Source organism: Sinocyclocheilus rhinocerous, unplaced genomic scaffold (assembly GCF_001515625.1).
Source record: "Sinocyclocheilus rhinocerous isolate Xijiao unplaced genomic scaffold, SAMN03320098_v1.1 scaffold1285, whole genome shotgun sequence".
Classification (NCBI taxonomy): domain Eukaryota; kingdom Metazoa; phylum Chordata; class Actinopteri; order Cypriniformes; family Cyprinidae; genus Sinocyclocheilus; species Sinocyclocheilus rhinocerous.
This window is the reverse complement of record NW_015645559.1, coordinates 1,522,530-1,541,362: the sequence shown is the minus strand read 5'-3', so window position 1 is coordinate 1,541,362 and position 18,833 is coordinate 1,522,530. Positions and strand designations below refer to the sequence as shown.

General features: G+C 35.5%; 2 protein-coding genes across 3 annotated transcripts in view; both read left to right on the top strand.

The window, feature by feature from the left end:
• The window catches only part of LOC107706707 (ADP-ribosylation factor 3), an 11,019-nt gene extending 2,980 nt beyond the window's left edge, over positions 1 to 8,039 (top strand). Inside the window, exons 2-5 of the mRNA XM_016510518.1 lie at positions 2,633 to 2,920; positions 3,188 to 3,298; positions 3,993 to 4,117; positions 5,422 to 8,039. Coding sequence (XP_016366004.1) covers positions 2,773 to 2,920; positions 3,188 to 3,298; positions 3,993 to 4,117; positions 5,422 to 5,583 — 546 coding nt within the window. The 5' untranslated portion in view covers positions 2,633 to 2,772 and the 3' untranslated portion in view covers positions 5,584 to 8,039. The remainder of the gene's footprint in view (positions 1 to 2,632; positions 2,921 to 3,187; positions 3,299 to 3,992; positions 4,118 to 5,421) is intronic.
• A 1,884-nt stretch (positions 8,040 to 9,923) lies between these two features.
• LOC107706706 (receptor tyrosine-protein kinase erbB-3-like) overlaps positions 9,924 to 18,833 on the top strand; it is a 26,801-nt gene continuing 17,891 nt past the window's right edge. For both annotated transcript variants that reach the window (XM_016510517.1, XM_016510516.1), the window contains exons 1-3: positions 9,924 to 10,725; positions 17,167 to 17,318; positions 17,502 to 17,688. In XM_016510517.1, the coding sequence (XP_016366003.1) occupies positions 10,623 to 10,725; positions 17,167 to 17,318; positions 17,502 to 17,688 (442 nt within the window). In that variant the 5' untranslated portion in view covers positions 9,924 to 10,622. The remainder of the gene's footprint in view (positions 10,726 to 17,166; positions 17,319 to 17,501; positions 17,689 to 18,833) is intronic.

Genomic DNA, 18,833 nt, shown 5'->3' with positions numbered 1-18,833 from the left:
GTGTGAGACACTTTTTTTATGGATGGGCGCTTTTTATTTAACTTCTTTTGGACTGAAGCGCTGCAACACCCGCTGAGTGGCATTAAAAAGCTTGAAAGATCAAAGACAATTTTTAATATAACTTCGACTGGATTCGTCTGAAAGAAGAAAGTCATATACACCTAGGATGCTTCGGGGGTGAGTAAAACGCAGCCTAATTTTCATTTTTGGGTGAATTAACCCTTTAAGGATCGAGGACTTGTATTTTGGGTGGAAGTAACAGTTTGATGGACTTGTGGACATCTTAAAGGATTCGCTTCTCACAAACGCACAGATGTTCAGATTTTATTGATGGACTAGAGCGGTGTGGATTACTTGTGGATTATCAAGATGTTTTTTTATCAGCTGTTTGGACTCTCATTCTGACGGCACCCATTCACTGCAGAGGATCCATTGATGTAATGCTAAATTTCTCCAAATCTGTTCCGAAAAAGAAACAAACTCATCTACTTCTTGGATGACCTGAAGTAAATATTCAGCACATTTTCATTATTGGGTCACCTATTCCTTTAAAAGTATTTAAAACTAGGTGTTTGAAACAAACACACAATGACACACAACACACTGCTAGAGAAAATATAGATTTGTGTATTTGGACATTTGACTCAAAGCCTTACATTTCCTTTGATAAAGCCACTGTGTGACTAACCTTAGTCTCCCTTAAACACGTATAATTTCAAATTTAAGCTTTATACATTGACAATTCGTGAATTAGGACAACACGGTTATCGGGGAATGTGTTCTACATCTAACTCCATCTGGGAATGTTCAGGGATGACTATTGGGGGTTCATGCGAAGGCGGGATATGAAAGGGATGAACAGATTGCCGGATGGCCTGAAGACATGGCAGGATCATAGTTTCTTCAGTTCAGTATGTAGTTTGTATACATAAAGCAGACTAGTGAAGATCAGAAATGTATACACATCCAAAAGCATCATGTTCATTCAATCCGCTTGCAACTTCCAAATGCGTCTTTGATAATCAGTTTTGTGTGATTACAGCGGGTGAAATAATGTTTGGCTGAAATGTTCAGATTGCACTGCTCATCATTTACATGTTAAAGGGGTCATATGATGCTGCTAAAAAGAACATTATTTTGTGTATTTGGTGTAATGAAATGTGTTTATGCGGTTTAAAGTTAAAAAAACACATTATTTTCCACATACTGTACATTATTGTTTCTCCTCTATGCCCCGCCTTTTTGAAACGCGTCGATTTTTACAAAACTAATCGGTCTGAAAAGCGAGGTGTGCTCTGATTGGCCAACTATCCAGTGCGTTGTGATTGGCCGAATACATCAAGCGTGAGACGGAAATGTTACGCCCCTCACATACTGTTGATGCCGTGTCAGGCCGGAGCGACGAGACATAAACATGAAAACCCATTACAAATTTGTTTGCATCCAGTGGGGACATAATTACTGATTATAATGACTTATACTGTCTTTTTACGCATTGCGTTGCATTGCGCCGCGTAAACATAAAACCATGTCTGCATTTGTGATCAGAGAAATGACAAACAACAAGTGCTAACGTTAATCCACACTGCCCAAAACTCGCGTTTGAATCATCAGTGGCAAATCCTTTAAATGAAAACGTACTTACAGACTGTGAGTCAGAACTGCCGGCATGTTAGTCTAACGTTACTCTCCCAGGATACAATACTACAGCGAGAATCAAAGTTACGCTTTCTTTCTTTGCGTGAACATTTGGGCGGTGTTATGCAAATCTTCCCACATAGTGAGGTAGGTATGTGGGGGCGTGTTCGAACGAGCCGTTTTAGGTAGGTGTGGCTAACTCTTAACTTTTATAAAGAATATCTCTTTGGATTTGAGACTTTAGTCTTTGCAACTTTACAGATCTTCTTTATGCACCAAGAGCTTGTAACACTCTAAAGAGAAAGGAAAAAATGAAATCGCATCATATGACCCCTTTAAATTCAGTCAGTCCAACTGAATCACACTTTATGTAGATCATTTGCTGCAATAAGAGGATGCATATTTGTACCATAAAGGTATGTATTAGTATCTATAAAAAGTAAATATTAGCACCTAAAAGGAACAAAAAGTACCTTTTGAAAAGTGACAGCTTTTGTACCTTTTTTCATGGAGTGTATAACTGTACATACATACCTACACTACTGTTTACTGTTTTGGAATAAAGTCTCATTCTTATTATCGAATATACAGTAAATAAAAAACAGTAATATTTCAATTTGAAATAATTGTTTTCTATTGAAATCATTTTTAAATGTAATTTATTCTAGTGATGACAAAGCTTCAGTCTTCAGTGTCACATGATTCTTGAAAAATCCTTTTAATATGCTGATTTCATGAAACATTTTTTTATTATTATCAATGTTGAGAATGGTTCTTCTTATTAATATTTTGGTGGAATCCATGATGTATTTATTCAGGATTCTTTGATGAATAGTAAGTTCAAAAGAACAGCATTACTTTGAAATATAATTTTTTGTAACACTATAAATGTCTTTTACTGTTACTTTTGATTAATTTAATATGTCCTTGCTGAATAAAAGTGCACATTTTATGAAAGTGAGAATAACATTTCCTCTTCTTTTTCCCTTTCCAGGACTCTAGATTCTTTTTCTCAGCTAAATAACCTAAATAACCAAGGCTTTCAGTTTTTTTTTTACCTCAGTGAATTGTTCCACACCAAGGACTCACAGCTTTCTGGATTGCGATTGGCTAGACGAAGCAAAACATTGAATCATGGGGAATATTTTTGGCAATCTGCTGAAGAGTCTGATAGGGAAGAAAGAGATGAGAATTCTGATGGTTGGATTAGATGCTGCTGGTAAAACCACCATCCTTTACAAACTGAAGCTGGGAGAGATCGTGACCACCATCCCAACCATTGGTAAAATCCTTCTCTTACTTTATTCTATTGTCATGTTGACTTACAATACTATTATACAGGTATCTGTACATCCTTAGGCAGAATTTAAGGTCTGAGACACAATGACATTTCAAACACACAGTGTATAAATGTGTATTTACTTTATGTATTTCATATAGAGCCATTATATTTTTACAGTTGCTGTGAGGTGAATGTACAGTAACTGAATTGTACTGTGATTCTGGGCCACACAGTGCAAGTTTGTGATGTTTGTGTTTGTGTTTTAAGGCTTTAACGTGGAGACAGTGGAGTACAAGAACATCAGCTTCACTGTGTGGGATGTGGGTGGTCAGGATAAAATCAGACCACTCTGGAGACACTACTTTCAAAATACACAGGGTGAGTTACACATACACTCCACGTCTCCCACTAAAACACAAGCTGGATTGAGTTGACTGTGTAAATGATTGTAATTTGGTGTGTCTGTGTAGTTTGTGTTGTGTTCAGTGAGCACACACTGCATTTACATGGCTGGTCCTGCAGAGCCACCTTGTAAACATCAAGCAGGGTTATTATAGCTAACTAAAATTAAAACCATAAAATGTTTTTGTTACTTGAATTATGACGGAAAGAAAAGAAAATATGTAATATTTGTAAAAATGTGTTTTATTGGAATAGTTCCCTAGGCAACATTATTAATTTTCATTTTAGTTTAACTTTATGTTTTAATATATAACTAAAACTGAAATACAAAAAACTATAGAAAAATATATATTCTTTATATAAAATATATAATGTAAATGTATATAAAAAACTAATAATGATGACAAAAACACATAACAGAATTCCTAAAGCATTAGCGAAAATGGAAAATATTGAAAAAAACTATTAGTACCTCAATGATACTAAAATAACACTGGTTAACATGTCCACATCTTAGTGTAAAATAGCTCAAATAAACAATGTTCTTTTTAAACAAAACATTGCATAGCTGAATACAATCTGTGTCTTTTTTGAGTTGTGTTAATGTTTGTTGCTCGTTGAATTAAATGAAGTCTCTATTCTTTATCTCTGCTCATTTTTCTTTCCTTAGGTCTTATCTTTGTGGTTGACAGCAACGATCGGGAGAGAGTTAACGAGGCGCGGGAGGAGTTAATGAGGATGCTTGCAGAAGACGAACTGCGTGATGCTGTCCTTCTTGTCTTTGCAAACAAACAGGTACTGTGATTTTGTTTATTAAAGCATCCCTACTACCTGACAGATCACAAAATATATGTCCAAAAAATAATTTCATATTTTCATATTTATACTACCATTTAAAAGATTGGGGTCATATTTATTCAGCAAGAATTAAATAATTAGAAGTGACAGTAAATACTTTTACATTGTCACAACACAAATTCTATTTCAAATAAATGCTGTTCTTTTGAACTTTCTATTCATAGATAACCCAGAAAACATGGATTTTCCAAAAAATTAAGCAAAACTACCGTTTTCAACATAATAATAAGAAATTCTTATTGAGCAGCAAATCAACATATTAGAATGATTTCTGAAGGATCACGTGACACTGCAGACTGGAGTAATGATGCTGAAAATCCAGCTTTGCCAACACAGAAAAAAATGTCATTTTAAAATGTATTCAAATAGAAAACACTTATTTTAAAGGGGTCATATGATGCGATTTCAAGTTTTCCTTTCTCTTTGGAGTGTTACAAGCTGATTGTGCATAGATAAGATCCCTGAAGTTGCAAAGACTAAAGTCTCAAAACCAAAGAGATATTCTTTATCAAAGTTAAGACTCTGCCACGCCCCCCTAAAACAGCTCGTTCTAACACGCCCCCACATATCTACCTCACTATGTGGAAATATTACCATAATGCCACCCAAATGTGCACGCAAAGAAAGAAAGCATGGTTTCAGTAACCGCAGTTAGTGTTGAAACAGCCATGTCAGGGAGACGCTGTGTGTTTCTAAACGAAAGCAAAAGCACTTTATTTGGCCTTCCAGAAGTAGATGCATTTAGGAATCTTTAAAAGGAGGGGGCTTTGTAGAAAACGAAGCGTTTGAGAGAGGCGGGGCATAGAGGACCTACAATAATGTACAGTATTTGAAAAATAATGTGTTTTTTGAACATTAAAGCATGTCAACATATTCTGTTACACCAAATACACAAAATAATGATCTTTAAAAAAGCATCATATGACCCCTTTAAAATTGTAATGCTATTTCACAATATTACCGTTTTAAGTGTCTTTTTATCAAATAAATGCAGTCCTAGTGAGCTTCTTTCAAAAACATTAAAAAGTCTTCCTCAAACTTTTCAATATTAGTATATAGGTCACTAGCATAACATTTTATATAAACAGAACACATGTCCATCAATGGGCAGTCCATAATCTATCGTCTGTATTTCTGTGGCTAAATTGTATATTTATTTTAGAATAAAAATATCTGATCCTATCTAAGCAAATATTCAATTTCACAATCTACTCTCTTGTTTTATTCCTCCTTGACTCCAGGATCTGCCAAATGCTATGAATGCAGCTGAGATCACAGACAAACTCGGCCTCCATTCGCTCCGCCATCGCAACTGGTATATACAAGCGACCTGCGCGACCAGCGGCGACGGTCTGTACGAAGGGCTCGACTGGCTCGCCAATCAGCTCAAGAATAAGAAGTGAGGGGCGGGATTTGCATTACGTGGCCGTCTCTCGCTTTGGGAAAGGGGTGGGACTAATTTGGCCTTCGGAATCATTATGTTTGGTTTCTCTTTGTTTAATTTTCGTTCTTTTTTGGTTGTATTCTGGAAAAACACAGTATGTGGTTTATGGAGCCTTCTACGCTCTGTGTAAATCATCTGTAGGTTTGTACGCACACGCATTCACACGCAGATCAATATTTCCTCTGTTAACTTTTCCATTTCACTGTACGAAAAGTGTCGGTTTATAGCATCAACGTTTAGTCGATTTTATCGTCTCTCCCTCTCTCGCTCACGTGTTTACAATCAGTGATCAGTGTTGTCCTTGACTGCCATGAAAACGATCGTTGGGTCTGAGCGTGCTCATGTATTATGTAATATGCTTATGTATTTCCTCGTATTGTCGAAATGCTCCGTAGATGCGATTATGATGCAGTTTGCCTCCTCACGCACACAATATCCACAGTCTGCAATCCCGGCGGTTCGTGATTGCGTTAGATACCCTGCTGTGTTTTGCATGGCTCTTTCTCTCGGTGTCGTGTTAAGCGTTGTGGTGTAGTAGAGGTTAGATCTGCATGTACGTGTTTAGTCACACGAAGCTGGTTGGTGTTGCATGCTGCTTTGTGGCCGTGCTGTACTAGAATGGACGCTGTACAATGAATGTCGCTTATCACACATCCCTCGCCTAAATTGTGAGTCAAACGTGGTGCTGTTGAGTTGTCCACCATAATTCGCATTCAAGTGAAGCTGTAAATAAAGCTTTTTCCAATCAAACGCCCCTTTGTTGTAGAATTGACTTGGCTAGTTGTTGCATGGGTATTGTTTTGTACGAATCACTAGCATTGTCTGCATGGCATGCATGCTGTGCTGTTAGTCCGATAGATAGATAGATAGATAGATAGTGAAATGCTGTTTAACACAGTCCTTTATTAGTTGCTATACTAATTTGCCACTGACATGATTAGTAGATTGTTATGACACTACATTTTTTGCTTTTGCTTTCATATTAATGAACAGCATAAAACAGCACACACACATACATACATTAAACCTCGGTATGTCAGTGGTCTGCGGCAAACTGCATAATAACTCGTCTGCTTATGTGTTTGTTTGCATGTTTCATGCTCATAATGCGTTTTATGGGTTCAGACTAACATCGCCCACAACGAATGTGAATTTGTTGAATCAGTGCACACATTTGGGCTTTATTCATGGTGTTTTGGATTATTATAGTTCAGAAATGAGAAAAATATATAGATATGTATATTTAAAGTAGGTTGTCTTTTGTGTTTAACACGTCATATTCTATAACATAATCTATATCTGTTACAGACTACAAGGACAAATGAAAAATCAAATGCTTACCTATTTTACCATGCTAGCTAGTGTAAATACAACAAAACTGCTTATCCTGCATTGCGTGTGTGTCGGTAATCCATCCATCACACAAAAATCTAACACTAACACAGTCTGTTTGTAATTGTATGTGTTTCTAGCATTGTTTTCTAGTTTGCATTTTTGGCATCTTTCCACTTAATACCCAGCACCTTTACACTAAAACCCATTGTTATGACTCTTATGACTGTATGAACATTATAAAAGGCAAGTCTTTTCAACCTAGGACATGATTCGAATAGAGTCTTGTATTATTTTGAGTGCTGTAGCGTGTGGGTGATGCAGGAACGGGAGAGTTACCAAAACTGATTGTGTTATTTAGCAAGACACTTAACCTCAAATGATCCAGTTTGGCAATGGAACATAAGCTTAGTTAGCCTAACACACTCTACAGTAGTATTTCAGCATATACTGCAAACAGCGATATGTTCTACACAAGTCTGCAGTGTGAATCGTCCAGTCTGTTAAGTTTTGTGGCCTTATCTTCTTACAAAAGTGTGTTTTCACAAGGTTATTTATTAACTAAGTTATTGGGTCACTGAGTTGCTTGTTTTGTTTTAGTTGATCTGGGAACAAAAGGGGTTAAAAAATCTCAAATAGGTAGTTTGCTTGATTTCAAAGCATTTATTCTTTGCATTAAATAGTTTGTGTGCTTATTGAGTAGCTAGGGTTGACTTTTTAGGATGGTTTAAAGTTTGATTTTATCTTCTTCGATATTATATTTTTATTTATGTATTTATTTTGGTGAATGTGTTTTTACCTGTGTGCTTATGCATTTTCTTTGTTGATTTTTTTACTGTGTTGGGTAAATCATTTTAATGGCTTATACAGTGTCAGTGAACATAATCAATGAAGGGGAAAACAATTTCTCACTGAATAATCAATAAATAAATAGAACTTAGAAATCATGGATGAAATGTGTAATTATCTGTTACAGTAGATTAAGAAAGATTATTGTTGATTATTATGATGTAGACACCAAAATCTTTCTCTCCCTCCGATCCCTGACTGTAACGCTACGCTCAAATAAAAACATGAAAATTATTTGCTGTGTCTTCTCTCTTTTGTGTTGGTTCCATTTTACATTTTAATGCTATTTTTTTTAAGTGGACATAAGAACCTTATGTAATGACCACACCTGCTGGAAGATTATAGTGGATACTGTTGAATAAACCTACCCCTCCTGGTCTGGAATATGCTTTAGTAAAGCCACCTAATGACTTCATCATATTGTATATTATGTGTAATGTCTTATATTGATCTCTGGTAGGCGCCAGAAATGGATCATGTCTAATCCTAGATTTAATTACAGCTTTAATGGATTGTATTATTTATCGCAAACGTCTCACAAAGATAAACTGTGCTTTGAAACTTCTAAGCTGGAGTCGTGGAGTAGGCCTATAGCGAGTCTCTTTCTGCACTGCAGTCCCTTATGTCCACCAGAAGAGGGCAGAACTATTGAGAAAACCAACAGTTTCAGACACTTTTCACTTTGTGAAAGAAGTAAAGAACAAAAAAGCATATTCGCATTACGGCATATGTGCTTGCCAATGTATCATATATACAGTGCGAAACATTTACAAACCCACGAGATGTTCAAAGTAGGAAGTGTGTGAGAAAGCTCAATCAGAGTGTGTTCTGGCCCATAATGCTGTTGGCTGGTGAGATATTAACGAACAAGGAATGTGTCCCAAAATCATAAAAGACCTTGTTTATGCGCTGCACTTCCCTGTAAAAAGAAAAAAATAGCATATGATGTATCAGAGCATATAGAGGACGGTAAAGAATTCATTAAGGGTTGTTGTGTAAGTCTGTCTGTCTGTCTGTGTGTGTGTTTGTCTGTCTGTGCACTACTTGTTTGTTCAATCAGTGCCTCATACAAACCGGTAGTGCAGGAAGAGCTGGTCTTTAAAACCTGTTTTCCAACTGTGACTACACTCACATGCTGTCTGAATGGAGAACAAGGGGGAAGTTAATTGTTCAAAAAGTACCAATTAGAAAACATTGCATGCTGTAAAAAGAAAAACACTTCAAAATAATAATTTGATTAACGTGTAGCATCCATTTGGGCCATGTCAAATTTGAGGAACTATAAGGAATATGCTTAATGATAAAGAAAAAATATATAAAGTGTATTTTTTTCAAATAAAAAAAAAAGCTTAATAATTATTTTAGATTACAATTAAATGCATTATTGTGAGGCACAGTATGTGATGTGTGCTCTCATACTGTTGAGACATTTAGAATAAATTACAAAAATGGGAAAAAAGAAACAATATAACAATGTATATAATAATAAAAAATATACATTATTATTTTGTCAGTTATTCAATTGATGTGATCTCTGTGTTTGAGAGTAAAAGTTTAGTGATTACTGTTGGGGAATTACAGTGAGTACAATCCAAAAATGACATTCAAATGGAACAAAATAAATATATAAAAATTCAAGTTAAATACAATTTCTAATATAATATTCAAATGTATTATTTTGACAGTTATTGAATTGCTGTGGTTTTTGTTTCAGAGTGATGTGTGATTTGTGAGGCATTTAGAATTTATAGAATTAAAATGAATACATTACAAAAAGGAAATCAAAATGGAAAAACAAATAATAATAAAATATTATTTAAAATGTATTATTTTGGCAGTTATTTATTTTGTCTGAGAGTGTGCGTGTGCTCTAAACACTTTCTTGTCTCGGAGGTCTGAAGCCATCTGAACTGAGGCACAAAGTGTTCTTTGTGAGACTGTGAGTCCAGAGCCATCAAAGAAACACTGATAAACTAGTGGACGATACTGGGACACAATGCCAGCCTTGATTTACACACAATGAGACCCTCACTCCAAGATAACATTATTATCGATACAGCAAAGCCCGGATGTGTGTATGTGTTTGTTCAGCGACAGGGAGAGAGAGAGAAAGAGAGAGCGAGAGCGCAATCTTGGCACATAAATTTATCACAATCTCGTCGGTGTTTTCAGTGTAGGCTGTGAGGACTGTCGCTTACTGAGGGAAATTCATCTGTTTATGATGGTCAGGAGTTCACAATCAAGGCTTTATGACTTGTTTACATGTTTGAAATAAATCAGTGCACGGGCTTTGGAATTACAAGGTCGACGTCACCTTGATCAGACCCAATCAGCGTTCAGCATCGTTCACCTGTACGCGTAAACAGGTAACAAACCTCGAGACAGCATTCCTGCGTGCTCGAGCCTTTTCATATTTACAAACCTTTTAACCTCGTCTGTATTCCAGGAGCTTTTCAACTCAAACTATTGATTGTATTACAATTTTTGTTTAGTTAGCTTTGAACTGACGTAGCCTACACCGAAGGATTTATAGCCTAAGTCTATAAACTTTTCCGCAACAAACGGAAATTGACTACTTGGTATTTTTTTCGTTTGCTCTACACTGAATGTAATATTTGGAACTTTTCGGATTAAAAAGGAAAGAAGAGCGAGAGAGAGTGAGAGAGAGAGAGAGAGAAAAAACGTCTGTCAAATTTCTGTCAAACTTGGACAAGCCGAAGTGAATGGAGCATCATCTCTTCCCTGCTTCTTTGGCCATGAATATCTAACTGTCTGCTCAGACTGACGGACTGACCTCACATTGGGAATATTCTGAGGATGAGGATGATGAAGATGAATGCTGCTCTGCTGCAGATGCTCGCGCTGTGTCTCGCGCTCCGTTCACCTGCGCGCGCTCAGACGGAGGAAGGTAAACATGAAGGTAGGCTAAATCTGTTTTTACTGTATGCACAATGCACCTGTCTGCGACTGGAAAGACATAAGAGAATAGCATAAACATTTGCATTTTAATATTTAGGATGCTAATGCATTATGCATTTGCTACTTTTATTAAAGTGACACTTTGCATAAATTTCATGCAAGTGTAATAGTAATAATAAAGTGTAATTTGCATACAAATATTGTTCATATATATAATGTAGTATAATTTAAAAGTAGTATTTACAAACAGTTCCACAAATTTGTAACAAAATGTGTTAAAACCCATATGTGCTTACACAATATACATCCCAAAATAGTGATGTTGCTGTCCGTAGCTAATGCATTCAGAAAACCTGTTTCTGCACCATTGTGTCTAAGCGAGATATGTTTGTTTTTCTTAGGCTGTGAGTGTAAAAGGAGAGATTCGTTCTTGTACTAAATCAGTGCTCAGTTCAAATAACAAGTGACTCAACCAGTAGATTTTGTTTAACCTGTTCCCTGACTCAACGTCTGTCTTCTGAAAAGAAGGAATCACAGAGGAGTTTGAACTTGTGATGCCAGCTGCATTTTCCTACTTCTTGTACTGAATCTCATTAATGTTTGCTAGAATATTGTCTAGTTGTTTAGTTGTCTAGTTTTTTTGGTTTCGTCTACACAGAAGATCAACTGTGGCCCTCTTCAAAGAGGATCCCAGTTTTCAAAATAGTGGTCAGTCGTAATGTATGTTTTTATTGTTAATTCCACCCAAATCTTAAATATTGGGTTGCATCAGTGGTTAAATACAGTATTTTGTAAATTGCGTACATTCACATAATTTGTACTTGCTAATGAGGAATTATCAAATGCAGGAAGTATCCATGAAGAAAATACTAGACAACACAAGGAAAACAATCTGTTTTGGCTCATATACAGAGACAGAGTGAGATGTGATTTGATGCACTGGTTGTTCTTTGGCCTCTGCAGTAGTGTTGACTAAGAAGGGTGGAGCACAATGGCATGAACAACAACAGGTGTGCAGTCCAGGTGATCTGGCAACAGGTGAAACTACTGGACAGAGTCACTTAATCCCACGTCATCTCTCAGACCAATCTGATTTGACTGTGACCCCCTGAATAGAATCCCTTACAAATCATGCATTTCTTTATTTCTGTCACGACAACTCCCGGAGAGTTTTAGCATGGTAATGTGCAAGGCAATGTTAATGTGTTTGATCTTGGTGGAATAGATCTGCTGTGCTGCTGCGGCAGAACCAGTACCAAGATTTGCTACTGCCAGTCCATCCAGAGACATGCTGCTGTGAGCATGTCAGAAATACTGCTGCTGCACATATAACACATATGAAATAACCCCCATATATAGCGTACATAAAAGTACCCCATTGCAGATCTATACAGGTGGAGCTGGGGGAGGTGGAGGGTTTCTGAAGTGCGCTGCAACTTCTACAGCAAACACTAGCTAAGTATTTAAATGTTGAGCAGCGAGCTCATTGGCTGCACACAGGGGCGGACTGGCCATCTGCACGTTCTGGAGAACGTTCGGCTTGGCTGGTTCATCATCAAAGAAAAAGTGTCAAATTAAGTGATGTTGACAGCCGACAAAAGGGGGCTCTAATGCAATTCAATCCCCTGCTGAAAAAAACAACAACAATAGAAACCATCAATAGAATTTGTAATGCTTTTACTGGTTATAATGGAAATTGTATTGGTTTTAATGGAAATTGTAATGGACCCTATTGGTCTCTACTGGTAATTGGTTGCCTATTATTGTTGTTAAATATTATTATTGTTAAAACCACTAAATCCTAATGAAACATGTCCCAAAACACACTACAGAAAACCATTATTTAATGGTTTTAATGATTAAAAGTTGATGGTTTGTAATGTTTGTAATGGCATTTGTAGTGGAAACCATTAGAATTTCTGTGATGGTTTCTATTGTTTTTTTCAGCAGGGCCACTATGGGTTTTGTGATGTTATTTGCCATAAATGCAATACATTGATTGTTGTAATATTGTGAGATAGTAGCGGTTGTTTGTAGTTGTGTTGGGCCTATTTGGGAGAAAATCCAAGGCCGTTTTTTACTCCCAGTCCGTCCCTGGCTGCACATGCAATTAAAACGACTTCAGTAATGATGTGATTCTATTAGATGAGTTAAAACCTATTGGCCTAGAGTTTCATGGTAGAACTTTGTATTTATGTAGTAAATAACTAAAACAGTGTGGGGGATTGCATCTAAATGAACATTAAATATACAGTAAATATTCAAAAATTCATAATTGATCTCATCTTGTATCACAGAAAACAAATGTTTTAAAATCTGAAGTAGTCCTTTCTGATCAGTAGTACTCTTTTCTCCGAATGTCAATTAAAGGGATACTTTATAACATTAAAAATAAAACATTGTAAGAATTTAACCTTTTTCCATGTAATCACAATAAATGTTACCTGGGGTTTTCAAGCTAAAAAACAATGTATGGGTAATGTGTGGATAAACAATGCATTAACTAATTAACAATTAACTTATTGGAAAGTATTACCCAATATTTTGATAGCACCATAGTGTTTACAGTTTTCATAAATATAAACCTATGACTGACTTTCTTATTGCATATTAAGATGGGATACAATTTTTATCTATTTTATAAATAAAATAAAAAACATAAATTATTTATTATATTTTATTTCATTTCATATTGCGTGCACACATACTCACATACACAAACATGTGTCTGATAAATCAAAATAATTCCTTCTCTTGCCCGGGGAACAGCAGTAACCTGTAACTTTTAATGGCTTTTAGGTGCAAAACAAAGTCATTAAGCTAGGTATGGTTTCTGTGTGTGTGCATGCCTGTGTGTTGTGTGTTAGCTGACCCTTTAATGACAATAAATGATTCAGACATTAATGTGTAGATTTATGTGTATCTATGCCTGTGAGAACCAATCAGTCAGGTTTGGATAATATCTTTGTGACTGTGGCCAAGTTTCTGTTGTGTGCCGCTTTAGACCTCCCCTGGCTTTTGTTTCTCGTACCTGTGATGTGAACCTGATAGTTGAACCTAGCGTGTGTATTTTGTGAGCGTTTGTTTGAGTTTTGGCGGTTCTTACACTTGTTTTCGCGCTCTGGTTGAATGGGAGCATTGTATCATTGTCTGCACACTTGAGTGCACACACTGAAGGCCGTTCACATGAATACATTCATGCTTTTAGAACAGCAGAATATTAAAGTTTTTAAAACCTTTTTTTTTATTATTCATACTTCTTTTAAAAGGATAGCTCACCAAAAAATAAAAATTCTGTCATCATTTACTCACCCTCATGTCATTCTAAATATGTGACTGACTTTCTTCTGTTGAGCATAAAAGAAGATATTTTGAAGAATGTGGGTAACCAAACAGTATGGACAAATACTATGTAAATCAAATGGGACCAGAAACTGTTATTATATTATATTATTATTATTAAAATGTTTAATTTGACATTTTGATTGACATTATTGCTTTTTAAAAGTGTACATCTGTGTATTAAGAAACATACTGTTCACTTTAAGAAAAGTCTGTATAGAAATATGGCCCAATCTGCTTTGTTAATAGGTGTTTACCTTGTGTTTTGTTTTGGGGTTGAAGGAAATGTCCGGAAATGTACTGGTAATATTCTGCCAGGACTTTTTAAATGAACTTTACACTTAAGTGGCCTTCTATTTTATTAATGTTATATTTTCTGCAAGTACAGTTTTTAAACACAAACTCTTATAATAGTTGAAGTACACATTCAATACAATAAGGTGCACTTCTTTTTCACAAGGAGAGTTATGAAATGAGAGTTGTGGTTGTTTGTTTTAGGGCTCCTGTTCTTAGGAACATTACAGGAGGAATGCAGTGTTGCTGCTTCCATTTAATCGCTTCTGTGAACTTAAACCTACGGGACAATTGCAACGCTCAGAGGTTGCTATTTCATAACGCGAGCTCGCAGTTCTGTTTCAACTTTAGCAACCTTTTAGGTATCTCAAGTCAAATGTCTGAAGTAGACTAAATTTAATAAATGAGGCATGTGCTGACAGAGTTAAATGAAATAAAATGAATGTGATGGCATAACTCAGATGTTATGTTTCATATCGAAATCTCAGACTTTTAATTGCATGCTTTGTTGAGTTTGGTGTGATTATACTGGGGTCTTTTTCCTCAAGAGAATAATCTAAGCAGGTAAAAGTTGATGGTTTGAAGCCTTTTCTGACGTTACTGGCCTTACCTGTCCCATTGTGGGCCATAACACCCTAAAGTTCAACTCCAGATCTTATCAGTTCAGGTTCTCAGTACATGTATCTATAATATGGGAACTGTGTATGTGTTAAAGGCAAGACTGTATTTGTTTAGCATGTATTTTGTACCAAGTGGAAAGAGAATTTAAGAAAATATTCCAATTATCTCACTGTTCTGTGATTCTAAACTAAATAACTAAAACTAAAACTGAAACCATCATTACTTGAAACAAAATAAATAACTAAAATAACACTATATATATATATATATATATAAACTTTATTTTATTATATTTTAATTTCTCATTTTCAATTAGTTTCACTTGAAGTAGTAAAATAACTAAAACAAAATATAAAATTTTTACACAAAAAAAGACACAAACAGACAACAAAATTAATAAAACGAACTAAAATTAAAGTGAAAAATATAAAATAAAATCTAATTCAAAATACTAACAAAACCTATAAACATACAGTATATCAAAAATACTAAAATAAGACTGCTGTGATCTGTGTTTGAGCGTTCCCTGCGTTTACCAAAGGAGAAGTTTGATAAGAACTAAAAGATTTCTAAATACAGCCTGGACCTACAAGAATTCTTTCTGAAAAGCACGATGTCTGGCCGACACATCGCATCTCTGTGGCTGGACCGAACACCTGCTTGTATTTCACAAGAGACATTTAGGCCCATTTGTTGGACTCTGTAACACTGTTAACAGTTTACAGTATGTATGTGTTATCAGTAAGTGCCTGTGTTTTTCAGTTCTTTTGCATGAAATGAAGAGAAGCATTATGAGAACAGAAACACTTCTATACCTGCCATTATGAATGTGTGATTCTTTAATCTCATATGCTCTTTTTAACCTGCATTCTGATCCTAATGGGTCATAAATGGACCATATTCTCAGAAGAACTCTTGTTTCTTTGAGTTTTAATCTGTAAAGGCTCCTGCGGGCATTTCTGAGCACCTCTAAGTATTAATGGGAATATTTTTTCCTAGACTCCCACCCTCAGTAATGGCTTGTTTTGACAAGGGCAAAATTTGAAATGCAAAATAGCTTCACCTCAAACTCATTTAGTCCTCTTTTACCTTTCATTTTGCATTCCTAATGTCACTACATGAACAACAATGAAAGAAAAACAACAACAGCTCTATCTGTGATATCATCAGCTGATGCTCAGTTGGAGATTTCTTTTGCATTAAATAGATCATAATGTGCAGTCAGTCGGCCATTATTGTAAATAATGACCCCTGTCAAGCTATTTTTGTGATAATACACAATTGCTGGTCATTATCCTAGTAATTACAAAACTTCTTACGACATAAATATATAAATGGGCATGAAATATTAAATATTAGCTGAGATCGTGCAATTATTCCACTTAATTACAAAGCTTCTTACCACATTAATATATAAATGGGCATGAAATATTAAATATTTGCTGAGATTGTGATATAATCAGATGATGCATCTTTTCAGATTTTTTTTTGTATTGAATATGGCATAATGTGCCATATGTACTGTAAATAATGAACCCTGTTGAATTATTTTTTGCTTATATACAATTGCTGGTCATTATCCCACTAATTTTAACCACATATAAATAGGCATGAAATATTAAATATTAACAGAGGACACTGAGTAATATGATAGATATTATATATTGTAGCAGTCATTATACAAAAATATTTGAACATTTTCTTTTCAATAGAAATTTATTATTCACTATTGTTCAAAAGTTTTTTTTATTTAATTTAATATTTAAATTTAATTTAATAGTTTCATTCAGCAAGGTTGCATTAAATTGATGAAAAGTGATTGTAAAGACATTTATATTGTTAAAAAAATTATATTTCAAATAATGTAGGCCTATCACGGTTTCCATCAATATTTCTTGAGCAAATCAGCATATTAGAGTGATTTTTGAAGGATCATGTGACTGGAATAATGATGCTGAAAATTCAGCTTTGACAATTCAGGAATAAATTACATTTTAAAATATATTAAAACAGAACACAGTTATTTAAAATTTTAATAATATTTCACAATTTTACTATATTCTTGATCAAATAAATGCAGCTTTGGTGAACATAAGAGCATCTTTCAAAAACGTAAAAAATTCCAAATGGTCGCGCATTTGTTTTTTGCTACAATTATTATCTCTTTCCCTCTCTCTCTTTACAGTGTGTACAGGCACGCAGAACTCGCTGAGTGTGACAGGAAGCTCTGAGGTCCAGTACAAGCTCATGAAGGAGATGTACACGGGCTGCAAGATTGTCATAGGAAACCTGGAGATCACACAGATGGAGCACAACCGCGATTTCTCATTCCTACAGGTGAGGAAAATAGAGCAAGTTTGTAGGATCTAAAGATGTAACAAGAGATCAGGCCACTTCTGAATAAAGCATGCATGAGCTGTGCATGAGCTCACACCAGATTAATTTGTGTGGGCTCATGTCTGCGTCTGTATGTCTATTATGTTTCATTTGATGAACGTGTAACCCGACCCCTCTTCACAGTCTATCCGTGAGGTAACAGGCTACATCCTCATCGCCATAAACCAGTTCAGACGTTTACCGCTGGAACAGCTGCGAGTCATCCGAGGGACGTCTCTGTATGAAGATCGCTTCGCTCTTGCCATCCTGGTCAACTATCAGAAAGACGGAGCGTACGGACTAAAGGAGCTGGGCCTCACACACTTGACAGGTGCGCTCACACATACGTGACAGGTGACACATTCTCACCCACAGAAACACATACTGTCAAAACGCCCACAAATTTTCTATGGCAACAAGACTCTCTGGAGGGTGTGGTGTGGAAGAGTGAGTCAACGGACAGAAAAATATTTTTATGTGTGTGTGGTTTATTCAAGGAATTCACCCACAAATGAGCATTATCTCTTCATAAACCCCAACTTGGACCGACACATAGTTGTGACTGCCTTATAGCTTGTAGAAAAATCCTATAGTATATTGTTCGTCGTGATAAATTCTAGGAGATTGACGTTAGATGGCTACAGTTAGGCTCGAGCATGTCCCAACCTGCTTCAGCAAACACGACACTTCTAATGTGAAGTACAATCCATGTTGTCTTTCCATTGTGTGTCTCTGAGTGTGTGAATCAATGAACATGTTTGTCATTTTTTCCATTGCCCTTCCTTTAACCTCTTACTAATTTCATTGTGACTCAATGTGTGGAATCAATATGAATGTTACTTCTTGTAAAATCTGAACACAGTATATACTGTATCTTTATTAGTAATGTTTGATTATTCATAGCAATCACCTAACAAAACCATAGCAAACATTCACAACACCCTTGTTTTGTGGCATCGACTTTAAAATTTTCTCCAGGAAAAATCCTAGAAAAAAATATTTGTAAAATCTCTTTGTGTTTATATATACAGTATATATACACACACACACACACACACACACAGGTGCATCTCAAAAAATTAGAATATCATGAAAAAGATTATTTTTTGTAACTTATTTCAAAAAGTGGAACTTTCATTTATTCTAGATTCATTACATGCAAAGTAAAACATTTCAAAAGTTTTTATTTTTTTTATTTTGATGATTAGAGCTTACAACTCATGAAAGTCAAAAATCCAGTATCTCAAAATATTAGAATATTTCCTAAGATCAATCAAAAAAAGGATGTGCAAAACAGAAAAGTTCAAGATCTTTAAAGTATGTTGATTTATGCACTCAATACTTGGTCGGGGCTCCTTTAGCACAAATGACAGCATCAGTGTGGCACTGCTGAGGTACTATTGAGCCTTCAGCTCGTCTATTTCTCATCTTTCTCTTGAAAATATCCCATAGACTCCATATGGAGTTCAGGTAAGG